This window comes from Mytilus edulis, chromosome 2 (assembly GCF_963676685.1).
Source record: "Mytilus edulis chromosome 2, xbMytEdul2.2, whole genome shotgun sequence".
NCBI lineage: Eukaryota > Metazoa > Mollusca > Bivalvia > Mytilida > Mytilidae > Mytilus > Mytilus edulis.
The window spans coordinates 71,834,537-71,852,405 of NC_092345.1; the positions used below are offsets into that span (position 1 = coordinate 71,834,537).

General features: G+C 33.3%; 2 protein-coding genes across 2 annotated transcripts; both read right to left on the minus strand.

Moving 5' to 3' along the window:
* Window positions 1-432: 432 nt before the first annotated feature.
* On the minus strand, window positions 433-1,038 carry LOC139511002 (uncharacterized). Its single transcript, XM_071297566.1, has one exon. The coding sequence runs from the start codon at window positions 1,036-1,038 to the stop codon at window positions 433-435; it is 606 nt and encodes a 201-aa protein (XP_071153667.1).
* A 2,290-nt stretch (window positions 1,039-3,328) lies between these two features.
* LOC139512854 (probable DNA double-strand break repair Rad50 ATPase) lies at window positions 3,329-12,993 on the minus strand. The gene is made up of 6 exons (XM_071300783.1): window positions 12,848-12,993; window positions 11,383-11,455; window positions 10,307-10,872; window positions 5,981-6,206; window positions 3,935-4,266; window positions 3,329-3,431 (listed from the first exon to the last, which is right to left on the minus strand). Exons 1-6 carry the CDS (start codon window positions 12,896-12,898, stop codon window positions 3,405-3,407), a joined length of 1,275 nt encoding a protein of 424 aa, XP_071156884.1. The 5' UTR covers window positions 12,899-12,993; the 3' UTR covers window positions 3,329-3,404.
* Window positions 12,994-17,869: the final 4,876 nt, after the last annotated feature.

Below are 17,869 nucleotides of genomic sequence, written 5' to 3' on the forward strand. Positions count from 1 at the left end.
CGAAAAAAATAGATTGTTTTTTGCCATAGGCAAAAAAAAAAGTTTGTACAGAAAAAAAAAACCATAGCCCCCCCCCCCCCCCCCCCCCCCCCCAGAAAATCAAATGGTTGCTGCCTAAGTCCATTATTTACACAACATATCTTAATTCTCAGATCTCTAAATGCCACTTTTCCAGATCTCATCTCTGGTCATCTCTCTACCTCCATATCCACTGTGATGACACTTCTGCTTGTCTACACTCCTAAGGTCCTGAGAGCCTGTCATACTGTCTGTCCTGCAAAGCCCCTGCACCCTACTTCAACAGCAAAGCCTCTGTTGGCAATCTTCTACAAGCTGTTGGTATTTTGCGATCTGCCTTTTGTGAGCCTCATCCATCCTTTCTTCCCAAGGGACTCCCAGTTCCAGCAAAACATTTTGCCTAGTTCCCTGTGACTATAGTACCATATCTGGTCTGACCAATGTTGCTGCTATTTCTGACAAACAGATTATACGTTGCTGAATATCTGTAGTTAATTGACAGTCTGTTGCTGTTGCAAGGATCCCAAGGCCATTGTCCTTGCTCTCTCCAGCCTTCACAAAGTTTACGAAAATGATGTGTTTCTTGACCTTTTTTTTCTTCCTCCTAATTATGTCAAACCTCTTCCTCTTGATGATGTCAAACCTCGCTGCTATTGTTTTTAGGACCCTATCATGTCTCCATGTGTACATACCATCTTTTAGTGCCACTTGACATGACAACACATGATGTAGAAATGCTGGTTTGTCTTTGCATAAGGTGCACATTGGATCTTCTATCAACCCCCATGTATAGAGATTTGATGGACTTGGTAGTACTGATCTCAGTAGGAAGCTTAAACGGTACCCCTTCATACTCCAAATTAATCTTCTTCTAGCTACTTGACAATTTAACCAGCTACATTGCTGCTTCATGTCTACTGCCGTGATGTTCCTGCTCTCTTCTATCTGTCGAACTTCCTGCTGTACCAAATCTCTCTTTCCCCTCTTATCTGCTGTATCCCACCTTGGTTTAGTTGTCATACCAAATCCTCATCTCCCTACTGCTGTGACACTGACAATGACACTATGTCTAAGTCTTGTCTCTGCTTCTTTCACTGCATCCTGCGCTTTCCACTTTCTTCCTGTCCGGATCTTCACTTTAGCTCCTCTAGCTTGGCATCTTTGCTGTCCCATAGCATCATTTGTTACTTTAAACTCTTCAGTCAATGCCTTGAGTGATAATTGTAATTTTGTCCCTGTATTATACAAGACACACACTGATCTTTCTTTCTAAAACCTCAACTTTGGACACTAGAAACTCGTAAATACCAATTCATCAGAATCTAGGTATACACATATCAATTGTCTAGGTCTACCTTTTGAAATACAAGACATTCTAAGCAGGTAACATCACTGTGTACTAATATGCATTTACAACCAGTATGTATTTAGAACATCCTTCTAACAAACAAATCAAAGTCTGAAGGAGTTTTTCAATATGTTTGTGATTGACTTAAGTTTGGTCCAGTTTATTAACCAATAAATTCCTTTAAAAAGGCATTAATCCTATTAATTCTTTAAAATTGAGATAAGGAATTTATTTTTCCACAGTAACCTCTATCACACACAAGTTGTATATATGTATTTTTGAATTAGCCAGGCGCATGAACTACAAAAACATCTTATTATCATTCAAATGAATGTTTTGTGTTTATTATTTAATCTAACAATTAGGCAAAGTGAAAATAAATATTTTCAACATAGAGCCAGATTGTGCTTTTGTCGCCGCCAGATTGTTTACATTGGTTACAAAAAGTAGTTTGGTCAAAGTTGTCTATCATAATAAACAACGTCAAGAGCCACTACCGGAAGTGTTCTCAACAATTCATATACACAAATTCCCTAATATGCAAATCATACAAGGATCATATCTATATATTAACCTCATTGAGATTATATTTTATTGGAATGGCTTCAAAATTATCAACATAAATAAAACATAATATATTAAATATATATATAACAATTTAAAATTACATACAAAATGTTCAAGCTTATGATATATACAGACACATATAAAATTCTGCTTTAGAGCACCATTTGAAATCCCTCTGAAGATTTAAAGTCTATAAAAAATCTAAAAACTCTAAAATCTTTCTTTGCAGGTGAAATAACAGCTTAATTTGCTATTAGTTCACACTATTTCCTTAATTAAAACTAATATTATTTGTATTAACTGATTTACAACAAGTACTTCCATTTTTATACTTAGTTATCTTTTGAATACAAAAATAACAATATTATAAATTGTTTGCATATGGTGATATATGTCATACCTTGAAGAGGTTTTTTTTTCTACAGCACTCACTCTTACGGAAAGGATGCTTCTAACAATTTTTCAGAGAAATTTTGATTAATTTTAATAATATAGCATGATAAGGTATAAAAATAGCAAAAGGTCCCACAGTAAATCGTGGCAGAGACTAAAAGCCTTGTAAATCAATCTGACAATTCAAACGAGGTAATGAATATATTACATTAAAATGTTAAGAAGGATTAATGATTTCAACCATGTCCACCATATGTATATATATTTTATCATACTTATCCCTTATAAACATGATAATAAATCATACTTATCCCTTATAGTCATGATAATAAATCATACTTATCCCTTATAATCATGATAATAAATCATACTTATCCCTTATAGTCATGATAATAAATCATACTTATCCCTTATAGTCATGATAATAAATCATACTTATCCCTTATAGTCATGATAATAAATCATACTTATCCCTTATAGTCATGATAATAAATCATACTTATCACTTATAATTATGATAATAAATCATACTTATCCCTTATAATCATGATAAATCATACTTATCCCTTATAGTCATGATAATAAATCATACTTATCCCTTATAGTCATGATAATAAATCATACTTATCCCTTATAGTCATGATAATAAATCATACTTATCCCTTATAATTATGATAATAAATCATACTTATCCCTTATAGTCATGATAATAAATCATACTTATCCCTTATAATCATGATAATAAATCATACTTATCCCTTATAATCATGATAATAAATCATACTTATCCCTTATAATCATGATAATAAATCATCAAATGAGCTTACAAAAGATTCCTTGTTAATCAACAGTTTAAATATATGCAAGAGAATTATAGGTACGTGTACTGCAGCAATTCAATATTTGACATATTCATTTAAATACAGTTGAATAATATGTCCCACATTGTTGTAGTCTGGCATCATACTCATAGAGAGTAAATCAATTGTATAAACATGTCTGTTTTGTCAATCTTTTCTTTTATGATAATATTTCCTATATAAAATATTTGTTACTATCTTCAAACTATTTCTTTCTGTCACCGTCCATCTAACTGGATTCTCAACTGAAAAACAATTTAACAGATTTAGCATAAATTTGTATGTAATTCCATTGTTTTCTATATCATGTTTACTTATTCATTTTAAGTAGGAATATGAAAAACTGTAATAAATACCAAATGTGACTTATCTCAATAATGACATGATTTTATAAAACCAATATGCGCAATTTATATCCACTAATATTAACAAACAAATATATTTTCGACGTATATACATACTTCTTTTTTGTCACCTTCACTTTATATTTTGATTTAGATCCTTTTTAAGGATAGGACTTAAGATTGACACTTGCTGTGTATTGCACATGTTGTATACCCTTACATTAGCATTCATGCAAGTCAGTTTCAGACTCATCATTATAGAACCAAGTTCTTTTCTTTATTAGGTAGGGACGTCACAAAGGCAACAGCTATGTCTTGTAACATTTATCACATAAGAAACAAAAAAGTATCCTGCAGATAATAAGTACGGTATTATGACTACAAACAATTACAGATTAACTCACTTTTTCCATTTCTATTTCTATAGATGACAGAGTGTCCTGCACCATATTTAATTTGTTTTTATCTTTTGATCTCTCCATTTCTATATCATCAATTTCTCTATCATAACCTTTTTTATGACTTTCTAGTTCTACTAATTTTTCTTTTAAGCTCTGAATTTTGTCTCTGACTTTTTTCTCCTCTCTTTCAATGTTTTGCTGTTGCTGCCTCTGCTGTTCAATTTTATTGGCTAATTTACTCATATGACCTTGAATTTCCCTCGATTCAATGCGAAGAACTTCTTGTCTGGTCTGAAGATTTTCGTACTCATCAAGATGCTGTTGTTTTGTTTTAGCTGCAAGAATATAATTTCATATAATTCACAATTAAATTGTAACAAGAGTGCACACGCTGAAATGTCTCGCCTTCTATACAAATCATTGATATTATGTTGATAGTCCTAAGTATAAAGCTAAGCTTTATAACAACTGTCACATAAACTTAACATTAACCAAGATAACTAAACATAGACCAATGAACCTTGAAAATGAGGTCAAGGTCAGATGAACCATGCCAGGCAGACATGTACAGCTAACAATGCTTCTATACAACATATATAGTTGACCTATTACTTATATGTTAAGAAAAATAGACCAAAACACAAAAACTTAACACTGTGCAATGAACTGTGAAATTGAGGTCACGGTCAAATAAAACCTGTGCGACTGACATAAAGATCATAAAATATTTCCATACACCAAATATAGTTGACCTAGGCATATAGTATTAGATAAAAAGACCAAAACTCAAAAACTTAACTTTGACCACTGAACCATGAAAAAGAGGTCAAGGTCACATGAGATCTGCCTGTTAGACATGTACACCTTACAATCGTTCCATACAACAAATATAGTAGACCTATTGCATATAGTATGAGAAAAACAGACCAAAACACAAAAATTTAACTTTGACCACTGAACCATGAAAATGAGGTCAAGGTCACATGACATCTGTCCGCTAGACATGTACACCTTACAATCGTTCCATACAACAAATATAGTAGACCTATTGCATATAGTATGAGAAAAACAGACCAAAACACAAAAATTTAACTATAACCACCGAACCATGAAAATGAGGTCAAGGTCAGATGACACCTGCCAGTTGGACATGTACACCTTACAGTCCTTCCATACACTGAATATACTAGCCCTATTGCTTATAGTATCTGAGATATGGACTTGACCACCAAAACTTAACATTGTTCACTGATCCATGAAATGAGGTCGAGGTCAAGTAAAAACTATCTGACAGACATGAGGACCTTGCAAGGTACGCACATATCAAATATAGTTATCCTATTACTTATAATAAGAGAGAATTCAACATTACAAAAAATTTGAACTTTTTTTTCAAGTGGTCACTGAACCATTAAAATGAGGTCAAGGACATTGGACATGTGACTGACGGAAACTTCGTAACATGAGGCATCTATATACAAAGTATGAAGCATCCAGGTCTTCCACCTTCTAAAATATGAAGCTTTTAAGAAGTGAGCTAACACCGCCGCCGCCGCCGTAGCCGCCGTAGCCGCCGCCGGATCACTTTCCCTATGTCGAGCTTTCTGCAACAAAAGTTGCAGGCTCGACAAAAATTAGTTTAATACATGTAAATAACTGACTAACAACACTCCCCTCATATAATTTATAAAGAGGTTACACTTTCAATGATCCATTGGCACAGTTTTTTTCCTGTTTAATTTGAGATATGATACTATTTCAGTAATGATTTTAGACAGAAATATTTGTTATATACTTTGTGTTTAGTAGTTATGATCTTGAAAGTAGATACAGTGTCTTACTCTCATTAGATGTGGGTTGAAAACAGTTAGCAGTATATATGTATTTTAAAAAGCAATAAACAATATACATATGTTTAAAAAAAAAAAACAGTTAACAATATATAGATGTATTTTAAAAAACAGTGAATAAAACCTTGAAAAAGCCAAAAAATAGTTTAAAAGGAAAAAGGTATCCCCCCCTTTTCTTATTTCATTTTCAGTATTCTACCTTTTTCTCTATAGTTATCAGGAGAATATGTCTGTCTCTGTCGATTTTCTGCAGTTCTCTCCCTTGATTTATGGTGATTCTGTATAATTTGTAACAACATTATATTACATGTCTTTGATAAGATTGTACAAGCACACTGTGGACAGAGTGATCTCCCTTGACAGCATGACTGACACATGCTATGAGCACATGGTGTTAAGATCATTGGCACATGTTCTGATGACATCTACAATAAAGAATGTACAAAAACCTGATAACTTATGAAATATTTTTAAAAGTTTGCATCATACTGAAAACAAACAGCTGTGCCATGAGCGCATGATACGCCCAACGTCTTGTGTGGAAGTTTTATGCAATAATCATATATAGTTTCTGAGAAAGTTTTAAGCAACAACCATACATTGTTTTTGCAACACGGCGGGACGTGTGAAACCCCTAACCCTGTTTTTTTTTTTTTTACAAAATATCACTAAAATAAAATTTTGAATCAAAACCAAAAAGTATACAGATCTTTAGATTAATATGAGGCAGGCATTACCTGTAAATGGGGACGAAGTCTGTATGAATTATTTTTTTGTAACTTTAATATTTGTTAAAAAATAGAAATGGAAATACCGTAACGTTTCCCGGATTTTGGTTCTGTTGTTAGGGATTTTAGTTGTGACGTTATTAAAGTTATGATGTCATATACAATGTAAACAAAGAAACGCTATCATCAGGTTACGTTTTTTTATATCGAGGAATTATTAAAAATGAAATTGGTATTGCTTTCCTTCCTATTTTATACAAGACTGATAAATATATATTTTACTCAAAGTTTCATACAAACGAGACCGGAAAAGGAAGTACATTGTAGATTTCTTCGAGATCCGGAAATTCAAAAACGCGACAAAAAAAAATTGAATGATTTTGAGTTCATTAGTACAATGAAAATATCGGGAAAAAAATTTTCCGATTTTTTTTTTTTTTGAATTTTCTACTGTTATTGGGGACTTCGTCCCCATAATATAGCAAAGAAGTGTGTAAAGTTTTAAGCAATAATCATAGATTATTTTTGAGATACAGCGCGACATGTAAAAAAACAGCTGCGCCATGAGCGCATGATACGCCCGACGTCTTGTGTGGAAGTTTGATGCAATAATCATAAATAGTTTCTAAGAAAGTTTTAAGCAATAACCATATATTGTTTCTGAGACACAGCGGGACATGTGAAACCCCCAATCCTCTTTTTTTTTTACAAAAAACTAAATATCACTAAAATAAAATTTTGAATCAAAATCAAAAAGTATACAGATCTTTAGATTAATATAACAAAGAAGTGTGTAAAGTTTTAAGCTATTATCATAAATTATTTTTGAGATACGGCGCGACATGTAAAAAAACCCTCCCCTGCAAAATACTCAATAACTCCAAAATAAAGTTTTGAATCATCACCAAAAAGTATACAAATCTTTAGATTAATATAACAAAGACATGTGTTAAGTTTTAAGCAATAATCATAAATCGTTTTTGAGATATGGTGCGACATGTAAAAAAAACCCTCCCCCTTTTTTACAAAATACTCAATAACTCAAAAATAAAATTTTGAATCATCACCAAAAATTATACAGATATTAAGATTAATATAACTAAGAAGTGTTTAAAGTTTTAAGCCATAATCAAGAATCATTTTTGAGATACGGTGCGACATGTGAAAAAAACACACCCCTGTTTTAGTTACAAAGTGCCGTAACTCAAAAAGTTTTAATCTTACTTTCACCAAAAAATATACAGATCATTTGATTATCATAAGAAACAACTATGTTAAGTTTCATGAAATTTGGATAAGTAATCAAGTTACGGTGCGACATGTTTACGCCAGACAGACAGACGGACGGACAGACGGATGGACAGACAGACGGACGGACGGACACCAGACATTTGTATACCATAATACGTTCCGTCAAAATTTTGAGGGGCGTGTAAAAATGCAAAACAGATGCATTCAAAAGGTTAAAAAAAACAATTGAGAGTTGTTGGTCAAATGTATGATAACCATACCTGCCAACTGTCACTTTTTGCGGGGGATTTCCCCCATGGAGGCTCCCAAATGGATATTTTAAAAGAGCAACTGTGTCCACAATTTAAACAAATTAACTAATTTTACAATGGCTATAGGCTTGTAAAAGTATAAAAAAAGCCAAAAAAAACAACATTAAAATATATTTGAAGGCCCTCTTAAAGGTTTTGTAGGACTATGAGAGCCATCTTGCACGCAAAAACCCCATGGGCATTTTGAAAAGTTGGCAGGTATGGATAACACTTAATTTGGAAGAAAGAAAAAACTAGAGGCTCTAAAGAGCCTGTGTTGCTCACCTTGGTCTATGTGAATATTAAACAAAGGAAGCAGATGGATTCATGACAAAATTGTGTTTTGGTGATGGTGATGTGTTTGTACATCTTACTTTACTGAACATTCAATGATTCTTGCTGCTTACAATTATTTCTATCTATAATGAACTTGGCCCAGTAGTTTCAGTGGAAAATGTTAGTAAAAATTTACAAATTTTATGAAAATTGTTAATAAACAGCTGCGCCATGAGCGCATGATACGCCCGACGTCTTATGTGGAAGTCTTATGCAATAATCATAAATAGTTTATGAGAAAGTTTTAAGCAATAACCATATATTGTTTTAGAGACACGGCGGGACATGTGAAACCCCCTACCCTGTTTTTTTTTACAAAAACTAAATATTACCAAAATAAAATTTTGAATCAAAACCAAAAAGTATACAGATCTTTAGATTAATATATCAAAGAAGTGTGTAAAGTTTTAAGCAATAATCATAACTTATTTTTGAGATACAGCGCGACATGTAAAAAACCGTCCCTTGTTATACAAAATACTCAATAACTCAAAAATAAAATTTTGAATAATCACCAAAAAGTATACAGATCTTTATATTTAATAGAACAAAGAAGTGTGTAAAGTTTTAAGCAATAATCATAAATCATTTTTAAGATACGGCACAACATGTAAAAAAAACCCTCCCCCTTTTTTACAAAATACTAATAACTCAAAAATGAAATTTTGAATCATCACCAAAAAGTATACAGATATTGAGATTAATATAACAAAGACATGTGTAAAGTTTTAAGCAATAATCATAAATAGTTTTTGAGATATGGCGCGACATGTAAAAAAACCCTCCCCCTTTTTTACAAAATACTCAATAACTCAAAAATGAAATTTTGAATCATCACTAAAAAGTATACAGATATTGAGATTAATATAACTAAGAAGTGTTTAAAGTTTTAAGTCATAATCAAGAATAGTTTTTGAGATACAGTGCGACATGTGAAAAAAACACACCCCTGTTTTAGTTATAAAGTGCCGTAACTCAAAAAGTTTAAATCTTATTTTCACCAAAAAGTATACAGATCATTTGACCATCATAAGAAACAACTATATTAAGTTTCATGAAATTTGGATAAGTCGTTCTCAAGTTACGATGCGACATGTTTACGCCGGACAGACGGACGGACAGACGGACGGACACCGGACATTTGTATACCATAATACATCCCGTCAAAATTTTGACGGGCGTATAAAAATTGACTAGAAAGGACAACAACTCTAGGGGGTCAATTGACCATTTTCGTCATGTTGACTTATTTGATAATCTTACTTTTCTGAACATTATTGCTGTTTACAGTTTATCTCTATCTATAATAATATTCAAGATAATAACCAAAAACAGCAAAATTTCCTTAAAATTACCAATTCAGGGGCAGCAACCCAACAACGTTTGCCCAATTCATCTGAAAATTTCAGAACAGATAGATTTTGACCTGATAAACAAATTTACCCCCATGTCAGATTTGCTCTAAATGCTTTGGTTTTTGAGTTATAAGCCAAAAACTGCATTTTACCCCTATGTTCTATTTTTAGCCATGGTGGCCATCTTGGTTGGTTGGCCGGGTCACCGGACACATTTTTAAAACTAAATACTCCAATGATGATTGTGGCCAAGTTTGGTTTAATTTGGCCCAGTAGTTTCAGAGGAGAAGATTTTTGTAAAAGTTAACGACGATGGACGCAAAGTGATGGGAAAAGCTCACTTGGCCCTTCGGCCAGGTGAGCTAAAAAGGGAAACAAATATCAACAACACAATGCACAGAAAAATAAAAACTTAGCAACCTAACCCTATCAAAACAAAGCCTAATTTTAAGTGCTTTTGATTGGAAAATAGGTCTTGCTCCATTCATGACCATTTTATCTACATGCTCCTCTTTACACAGTCTGGTCAAATGTGATGTTACCTATATTTTATAATTAGACCTACCATTAATGTCTTACATTCTACACAGAAGTGACTGGATATCAAATCGTTCTGTTCCTGATCTCGTTTTGTTCTGTCACAACTCTCTTTGGATTTTTTGTATTCTGAAAAATTATCTGACACTTTACTGTGAGATTTGTAAGGAATGTCTAGTTCATTTTTTACACGAGCAACAATTTTGTTAGCCATATCATCAAAATCTTGATGTGACATGATACTCTTTGCTGCATCTATTCCATGGTTGCTTTGTCCATGAATCCTGCCATGACTACTATAATGGGCTAAAGGATCCCATTCTGGATCTGGAGTAGCATATCCTGGTGCCCTGGAACTGGAGATTTTTAAAACATCAGGTTCATCAGGTATGTTATTTTTAGTTTCCATTAACTTTTCAGCATTTTCTCTCTTCTCAATCCATGATTGAAATTTATCTTTTGATGGAATATTTGTTGTCTTTTCCACACTGTATTCAGTATTATATTTGTTTCTTTTACTACTACTGTCTGAGGATGTTGAATTTGTTGTTTTGTCTGGACAAGATGCTATAGACGTTTTTGTTTCTGGATTGACTGTAAAAAAAATAAAGTGAAGTTCAAGACTTTGAAATTAGAATGCAGTAAAACATAACTAAAAAAGTGTTTCTCCAATAAAATTATCCCAAATAAACTGAACTTTAAAATTAACCCAAATAAACTGAGCTTTAAAACTATCCCAAATAAACTCAACTTTACAACTATCCCATGTAAACGGAACTTTAAAATTATCCCAAATAAACAGAACTTTAAATATATCCCAAATAAACTGAACTTTCAAATTATACCAAATAAACTGAACTTTAAAACTATCCCAAATAAACTGAACTTTAAAACTATCTATGTAAGACAGGATTTTGCAAACATTTAAATTTACCAGTAAATAATGGTCAACTTAATATATCATTGTACAATCTAGCTGGCAAATTCAAAGTGTATATATTCCTTTAAGATACAGTTACAATGTAAAACTACACTTTAATTATACACATGCAAAAGATAAACACAATTGGAATACAAAGACACAGAAGAAAAATGTTTAAAAACCTGAAGTATGCTTCTTTTTTTGATCATTTCTTTGTTTTAACCAGTTTTGTTGTCTTTTCTGTATTTCTTGTACCTGTTAAAAAAATATTTTATCAATTAATTTTCAAGCAAAAAATTAAACCATGTAAACCTCATCATGCTGGTGTCTCATGGAAAGACCACTTTTTTTATTTACAACCAATGATTTTGAAAGGGAAATATTGTTGGAAGCCCTCCCTTTATCCTGGTTTGGAACCCCTTTTACAAATGGCTGGATCCACCCCTGTATACAAATGGTATATATAATATAGCTACATCTCTGGAGTACACAGCTACTTTTGCATAGGTCCTCAATCCTCAATCTTAAGGCCTGTTGGCACGAATTGTCCCAATGTGCGGTTTTTCTTTCTGGTGCGTTTTCAACGTATTTTTTCTCTGTGCTTTAAATTGGTATGCGCTGGTTAAGATTGGGATTGTGGAACAGCAGTATTAAATCTGCCCGTTCTGTCAATGTAATGTGCCACTGTTTGTAGTTTGGCTTTTGTCTCTTCTGGTGTTCTCTCCGTCCAGTTTCGTTAGCATAGTAGCTAAATTCAAGTTTCTGACCCCGACCTCCTTGGATATTTGGTGTAATATATCTTCTCGTTCGTTTTCATAGCAGGGACACTCCAGAAGGAAATGTTGGGGCGTTTCAGGTGCATGACTCTATGGCGTTGGTTTGCCCTACTCGGTTCTTGTAGTACAAAAAATGTAGTAATTGAGTTCTGTATAGCCAGTTCTTAGTTGGGCGGATATACTGAAATGTCCTTTAGTTGGGAAATCATACATAATTGAGTGTTTTGTAGTTGGTATTTTTCATAAAGGTCTGTGTCTCTCTCAGATATTTCCCATCTTCTCTGCCATTTATTTCCTGTACTTTTATATGCTGCTTGTTTGACGTTCTGCAGTGTTATGACGTTATTTTCCAGTGGTAGTTCTTTTGCTTCCTCTGCCGCTGTTTTTGCAAGGATCTCAGCCTCATCATTGCCAGCTATGTTGGCATGTCCTGGTGTCCATGATACAATTACATTTAGTACTTTTTGCCTAAGATGTTCAATGTTTTCTTTTGTTTCTCTTATTACGGAGATGTAGCTGTTTGGGGGTTGGTTCAGTGTAAGTAATCCAACAGCGCTTTGACTGTCAGAGAAAATTTTGATTTTTTTGTATTGCATTGTAAATATTTTTTGTAATTATGCAGTATTCTAGGACAATGAGAATTGCTATGAGTTCCGCCAGAAGGATGGATCCTGTTTGTGCCACAGCAGCAGGTTTAATGTGTTCAGCATAGATAATTGCTCCTAAATAGATACTATTTCTGTACTTAAAATCTGTAGTACTGGAATTTTACTTTTAATATTTAGTAGGTATGTAAACTATGTAAAAGGACTATTTTGTTTTGTTAGGCACTCATTTCCTATAGATTTGAAGTTCGAATATGAAACGATACCTTTTCTGAAAGCTCTTGTTTTTTTGAAACTTTACTTGTTTTTGCTGACATCTTTACTGATCAATTCATACAAATTTTTCCTGTTACTCGGTGGCCATTTTTTGTAAACATTCCTTTAAACTGTTACAGTCAAATTCGCGATATATGTTGAGCTACTTCTTCTTCTGTGTATTAGCCTCCTTTAAGTAGGAGCACCTCCGAATGGAGTATATACCCTTAATGTCGTATTAAAATTTTTTTAAACACATTAGAAATATGTACAGCACATGCATATAAAAGAAAGAAAGTTGTTGGGTTTTTTTTTACATGGCATATATACAGGGACTTGGGTGTTTTTTTTTAAAACTATCTTATCTCATGTTTAGGTTAAAAATCTGTTATTATTGCTTTATATAAGTTTAGAATAAAAGCAAACCATTTAATGTTAAACGATAAAATTAAGTAATATATGAAATGCGCTAAAAACTGGTAAAATACGTTGTAATATATTAAGTAGCAATTTCATACTAATATAAAATACCTAATGGATTTGGTGATTTAAAACAATAAAAGATAATTTATTACACTGAATTTTGAAGGAAGGGAACCAGCTTTCAACACCAAATGAAAAAGTCCGAGTTGTCCGGGTAGAAATCTGATTCAATACCGATTTTAAACGAAAATGACAACATATAAGAATCCACCCAAAAAAAACTTTTGCTGTACATTTGAATGACGATCTCAGTGATTTTGTAGATCTTGACCTTATGATTAAAATCCACCTGTTATAAATTTGTAAGATTTTGGAAAAAAAATGCCAATATTAAAAGTAGTAAAAAAAATCACCATTTATTGACAAAAACTTTACTGTTGTCACCGTGTTAAATTATTTGTAGATCTTGTCTTACTAATTTTTGCTGTACAGTTTTATTTAGTTACAACTAGGACTATTAAGGTAGCACAATACAAAGATTTGTTCACTCCCAATCGGACAACTTTAAACTGATGTAATTCATCTAATCCTTCTTTATATATTATAAATGAGGTACCAAAAGAAAGAAGAAAGATTCATCTTTCAAATTGTGATAACTTCATTATGACATAATTATTACATAATTAATTATTATGTAATAAGTTGCTATATTGTGATGTCCACACTTGAATGAATTTAGCGTCTTTGTTCTTCATAGCATCCCAAAATATTTAATAGATTCTGGTACAACACAGCTTGACCTCCAAAACTGTGTCTCAGATTTCCAAAAACATCAATAGAACAAATTTTATACCCAATTGAATTTAGTGGTCTCTTATGAATTATTGTTGCATATTTCATTGTAGATTTATAAGAGAATGAAATACAATAGGAAAAATCTAAGACACAGTTTTGGAGGTCAAACTGTGTTGTGCAAGAATCTATAAAATATTTTGGGATGCTATGAATAACAAAGAAGCTAAATTCATTCAAGTATGGACATCACAATATGGCAACTAATTACATAACAATTAATTATGTAATAATTATGTCATAATGAAACTATCACAATTTGGAAGATTAATTCTTCTTCTTTCTTTTGCTACCTCATTTATAAAATTTAAAGAAAGATGAGTGGAATTACATCAGTTTAAAGATGTCTGGTTGGGGATGAAAAATCTTTGTATTGTGCTACCTTAAACTCACATTCTAATATGACGTGCTTCTTTCGCTTTGTAAACAACACTGTGATAAAATTCTTGATATATCTATACTTAGCACCGACTCAGAGATATACATAATAATGGCTGTTACAATATACTTCCCACATAAATCTACATGTCTTGGAACCTATTTGCAGACCCTTTGCTGATTTTATTGTTTTAAAAAGTGCAATTAAAAAAAGACAAAATAACTGTTATTCTTTTTTCGAATGCATAATAAAAAGAAGCGACACCACCACATCATTATTTACCTCTGGTCCGGGACCTGTGATCTCACCACCGGCAAAGGAAGGAAAATATATAAAATTGAAATTTCATAACAACAGAGCAATCAAAATTATAGAAGATCAATACAAAAGAGCTATAAGTATCATTGACAGTTATCAACATGCTGAAATAAAATTTATCGATTGCCCACTTATTTCTATATCAAACTGGAACAAGAGTAAAGGACATAAAAGACCAGAAACATACAAAGTTGAGGATTTCCTAGCGACAAAACAAATACAGGAACTAAATGGTAAAATATATGAACTCAACAGAAGACTCAACAAAACATCAGTCAAAATAAGCAAATACTTTTTCAGAGGGCGCAAGAGAAGGAAAAGACAAACACGTAAATCAGTCAACCTGTCGATCAACAACAAGGACGGCATACATCCTGGACGTCTACTGAGTCTAGCGATTACTAAAAACATCTTGCTGGACACTTACACCGAATGCTTCAGTATTGACCAAGAATCTGAATTTATTCAAATCCGAGTTGAACAAGAGGAATTGAACTCCTTATTCTAATCAACATCTTCAAGCTACCAAGAAAACAAACTGGGTGCCAAAAGTGAACAGACAAGACGAGTAGTAAAATTCTAGGTGAGTTAATCTTATCAGGTTTTGCTACTTACCTCTTGTATAGGATCACCACACAAAACACTCAACCAATGTTTTCTCTTCCAGAACTGGACTCTTGAAGTGATTGAAAAGAACACAAAGACTCAGATTGAAAATAACACAAAGACTCAGATTGGAACACCCATAATATTGTAAGTACCGTTAGTATAAGATACATTATCATCAACCGAAATGTTTTATTATACTGTATTTATGCTTACACTTACTCTTTGGACAAGACAAGCTTTTACTGTTCACCAAGTAATACTTACCCCACAACATAAATACAAACCAACACATCAGGACTGCATCTACAAAAATAATGCTCTAGAAGGGGTAAACATATACCTATCTGAACACCATCTAAGCCCAGTAACAACATCTGTACAAACTTACTACTGGATAAAAAGCTGTAAAAAACATATTCAATTGACTCAACAAAAATTTAAAACTGTCCGAGAGAGGAGTACACAAAGACTAATCTTACTCTTACTGGGTGGCATAGAGACAAACCCAGGACCAAGACGACCAAGATTCCCTTGCACGATATGCCAAAAAGCATGTAAAATAGAATCCATAGCTTGTGACGACTGCGATAAGTGGACACATAGAAACTGCATTGGTATGTCAACATCAGAATACAGCAACCTAGGCAAAAGTGAAGACACATGGACTTGCCCATCTTGCTGCAAACCAAACAATTCTTCAACCAAAATATATTTTATACCAAATGGAGATGACAGCAAGCACTCAATACAAAATATATCGACCAATCCATTAATGATGGACAGTATATCAGAAGCATCAATACCATCAACATCAGATTCCAGCATTAATTCACCATCATTTAACACAACATCTTTCAGCACTGATATACCGATCATGACATCATCACCAAAACCAACTAAAACCAAACCAGTCACTAAAAAACAGTTAAGAATATTGAACATCAATTTTCAAAGTCTCAGAAAAAAAGGAAAACTACTCGAAGCAATCATTGAGTCAACTGAGCCAGATGTAATAATAGGCACGGAAACCTGGCTTGATCCAAACATCAAATCAAGCGAGATTATACCAGACTACTTCCATTATGACACGGAACGCCGAGATCGCCCAAAGGACCCCCATGGAGGGGTATTGATAGCAGCTAAACAAACATTACAGCTGGGTAACATCATAAAAAGCACAGAAATAGAACTACTAACTGGCACTATTAACTTAGAAGGAAAAAAGAAAATGCTTATAGGCGCTTTTTATCGACCACCTGATAAAACAGATGACACATACTTGAATAAAATGGAAGACGAAATAAATAACATCAGAGCAAAACATCAAAAAGACATATTCCTTATTGGTGGCGATTTCAACTTACCCGATATCAACTGGGCAGAACAAACTATAGACCATAGACAGTATCCCACCAGAACCAACCAGGCATTCTTGGAACTTGTAGCTGACAACGGGCTAGAACAAATTGTGGACTTTCCAACACGAAAAGAGAATACCTTAGATTTATTGCTTACATCTCATCCTTCATTTAAATTAAGATGCAAACCATTACCATCAATAGGAAACAGCGACCATGACATCGTCCTCATAGATATGGCTTGTAAACCACTTAAACCTAAACCAGTCAGAAGAAAAATATTTCTATGGAAAAAAGCTGAAATACATAATATAAAGGAAGATCTACAAAACTTTATAACTACCTTCAAAAACATCAAAGATAGAAGCGTTGAGTCTTTATGGCAGGCATTTAAAACAACTGTACAAACCACCATAGAGAAAAGAGTACCAACGAAAATGACCCTTGGAAGAAACACTCATCCATGGATCAATACAACCATTAGACGCAAAATAAACCAAAAGCAGAAAGCACACAAGAAGGCGAGAAAAACTAAAAAGAAAAGAGACAAGGACAGGTATAAAAGACTACAACAAGAAGTGCAGTGGGAGGTCCGACAAGCCAACAAGAAGTATATGGAAGAGGTCAGTTCCGACTATAGAGATAATGCAAAGAAATTCTGGTCTTATATCAAGAGCAAAGGTCAGGAGTGGACAGGAGTGGCACCGCTAAAAAACAAAATGGGATTTCTGCAAAGTGACAACAAGAGTAAAGCTGACATTTTAAACGACCAATTCCAGTCAGTATTTACCAAAGAAAACCTAAATAACTTTCCGGATAAAGGAAAAAGTCCATACTCCACCATGAAGGACATAAAAATTAGTACCAACGGAGTCCACAAATTATTAAAAAACCTGAAACCGCATAAAGCTACTGGTCCCGATTCAATACCAGCCTTTATACTGAAAGCAGCAGCAGAACAACTTGCTCCTATACTCACAGACCTATATCAAACATCATTGAACACTGGTGAAGTCCCGCAAGATTGGAGAGATGCCAATGTAGTTCCACTTTTTAAAAAAGACGAAAGGCACCTAGCATCTAACTACAGACCA

Coding starts and splice junctions, on each gene's coding strand:
- LOC139511002 (XM_071297566.1), bottom strand. CDS start 1,038: ATGACAACTAAACCAAGGTGGGATACAGCAGATAAGAGGGGAAAGAGA.
- LOC139512854 (XM_071300783.1), bottom strand. CDS start 12,898: ATGTCAGCAAAAACAAGTAAAGTTTCAAAAAAACAAGAGCTTTCAGAA. Junction 6,207..10,306: donor TAGAATGTAAGACATTAATG/GTAGGTCTAATT, acceptor TCTTTATTGTAG/ATGTCATCAGAACATGTGCC. Junction 3,432..3,934: donor TAGAAATAGAAATGGAAAAA/GTGAGTTAATCT, acceptor ATTGTTTTTCAG/TTGAGAATCCAGTTAGATGG.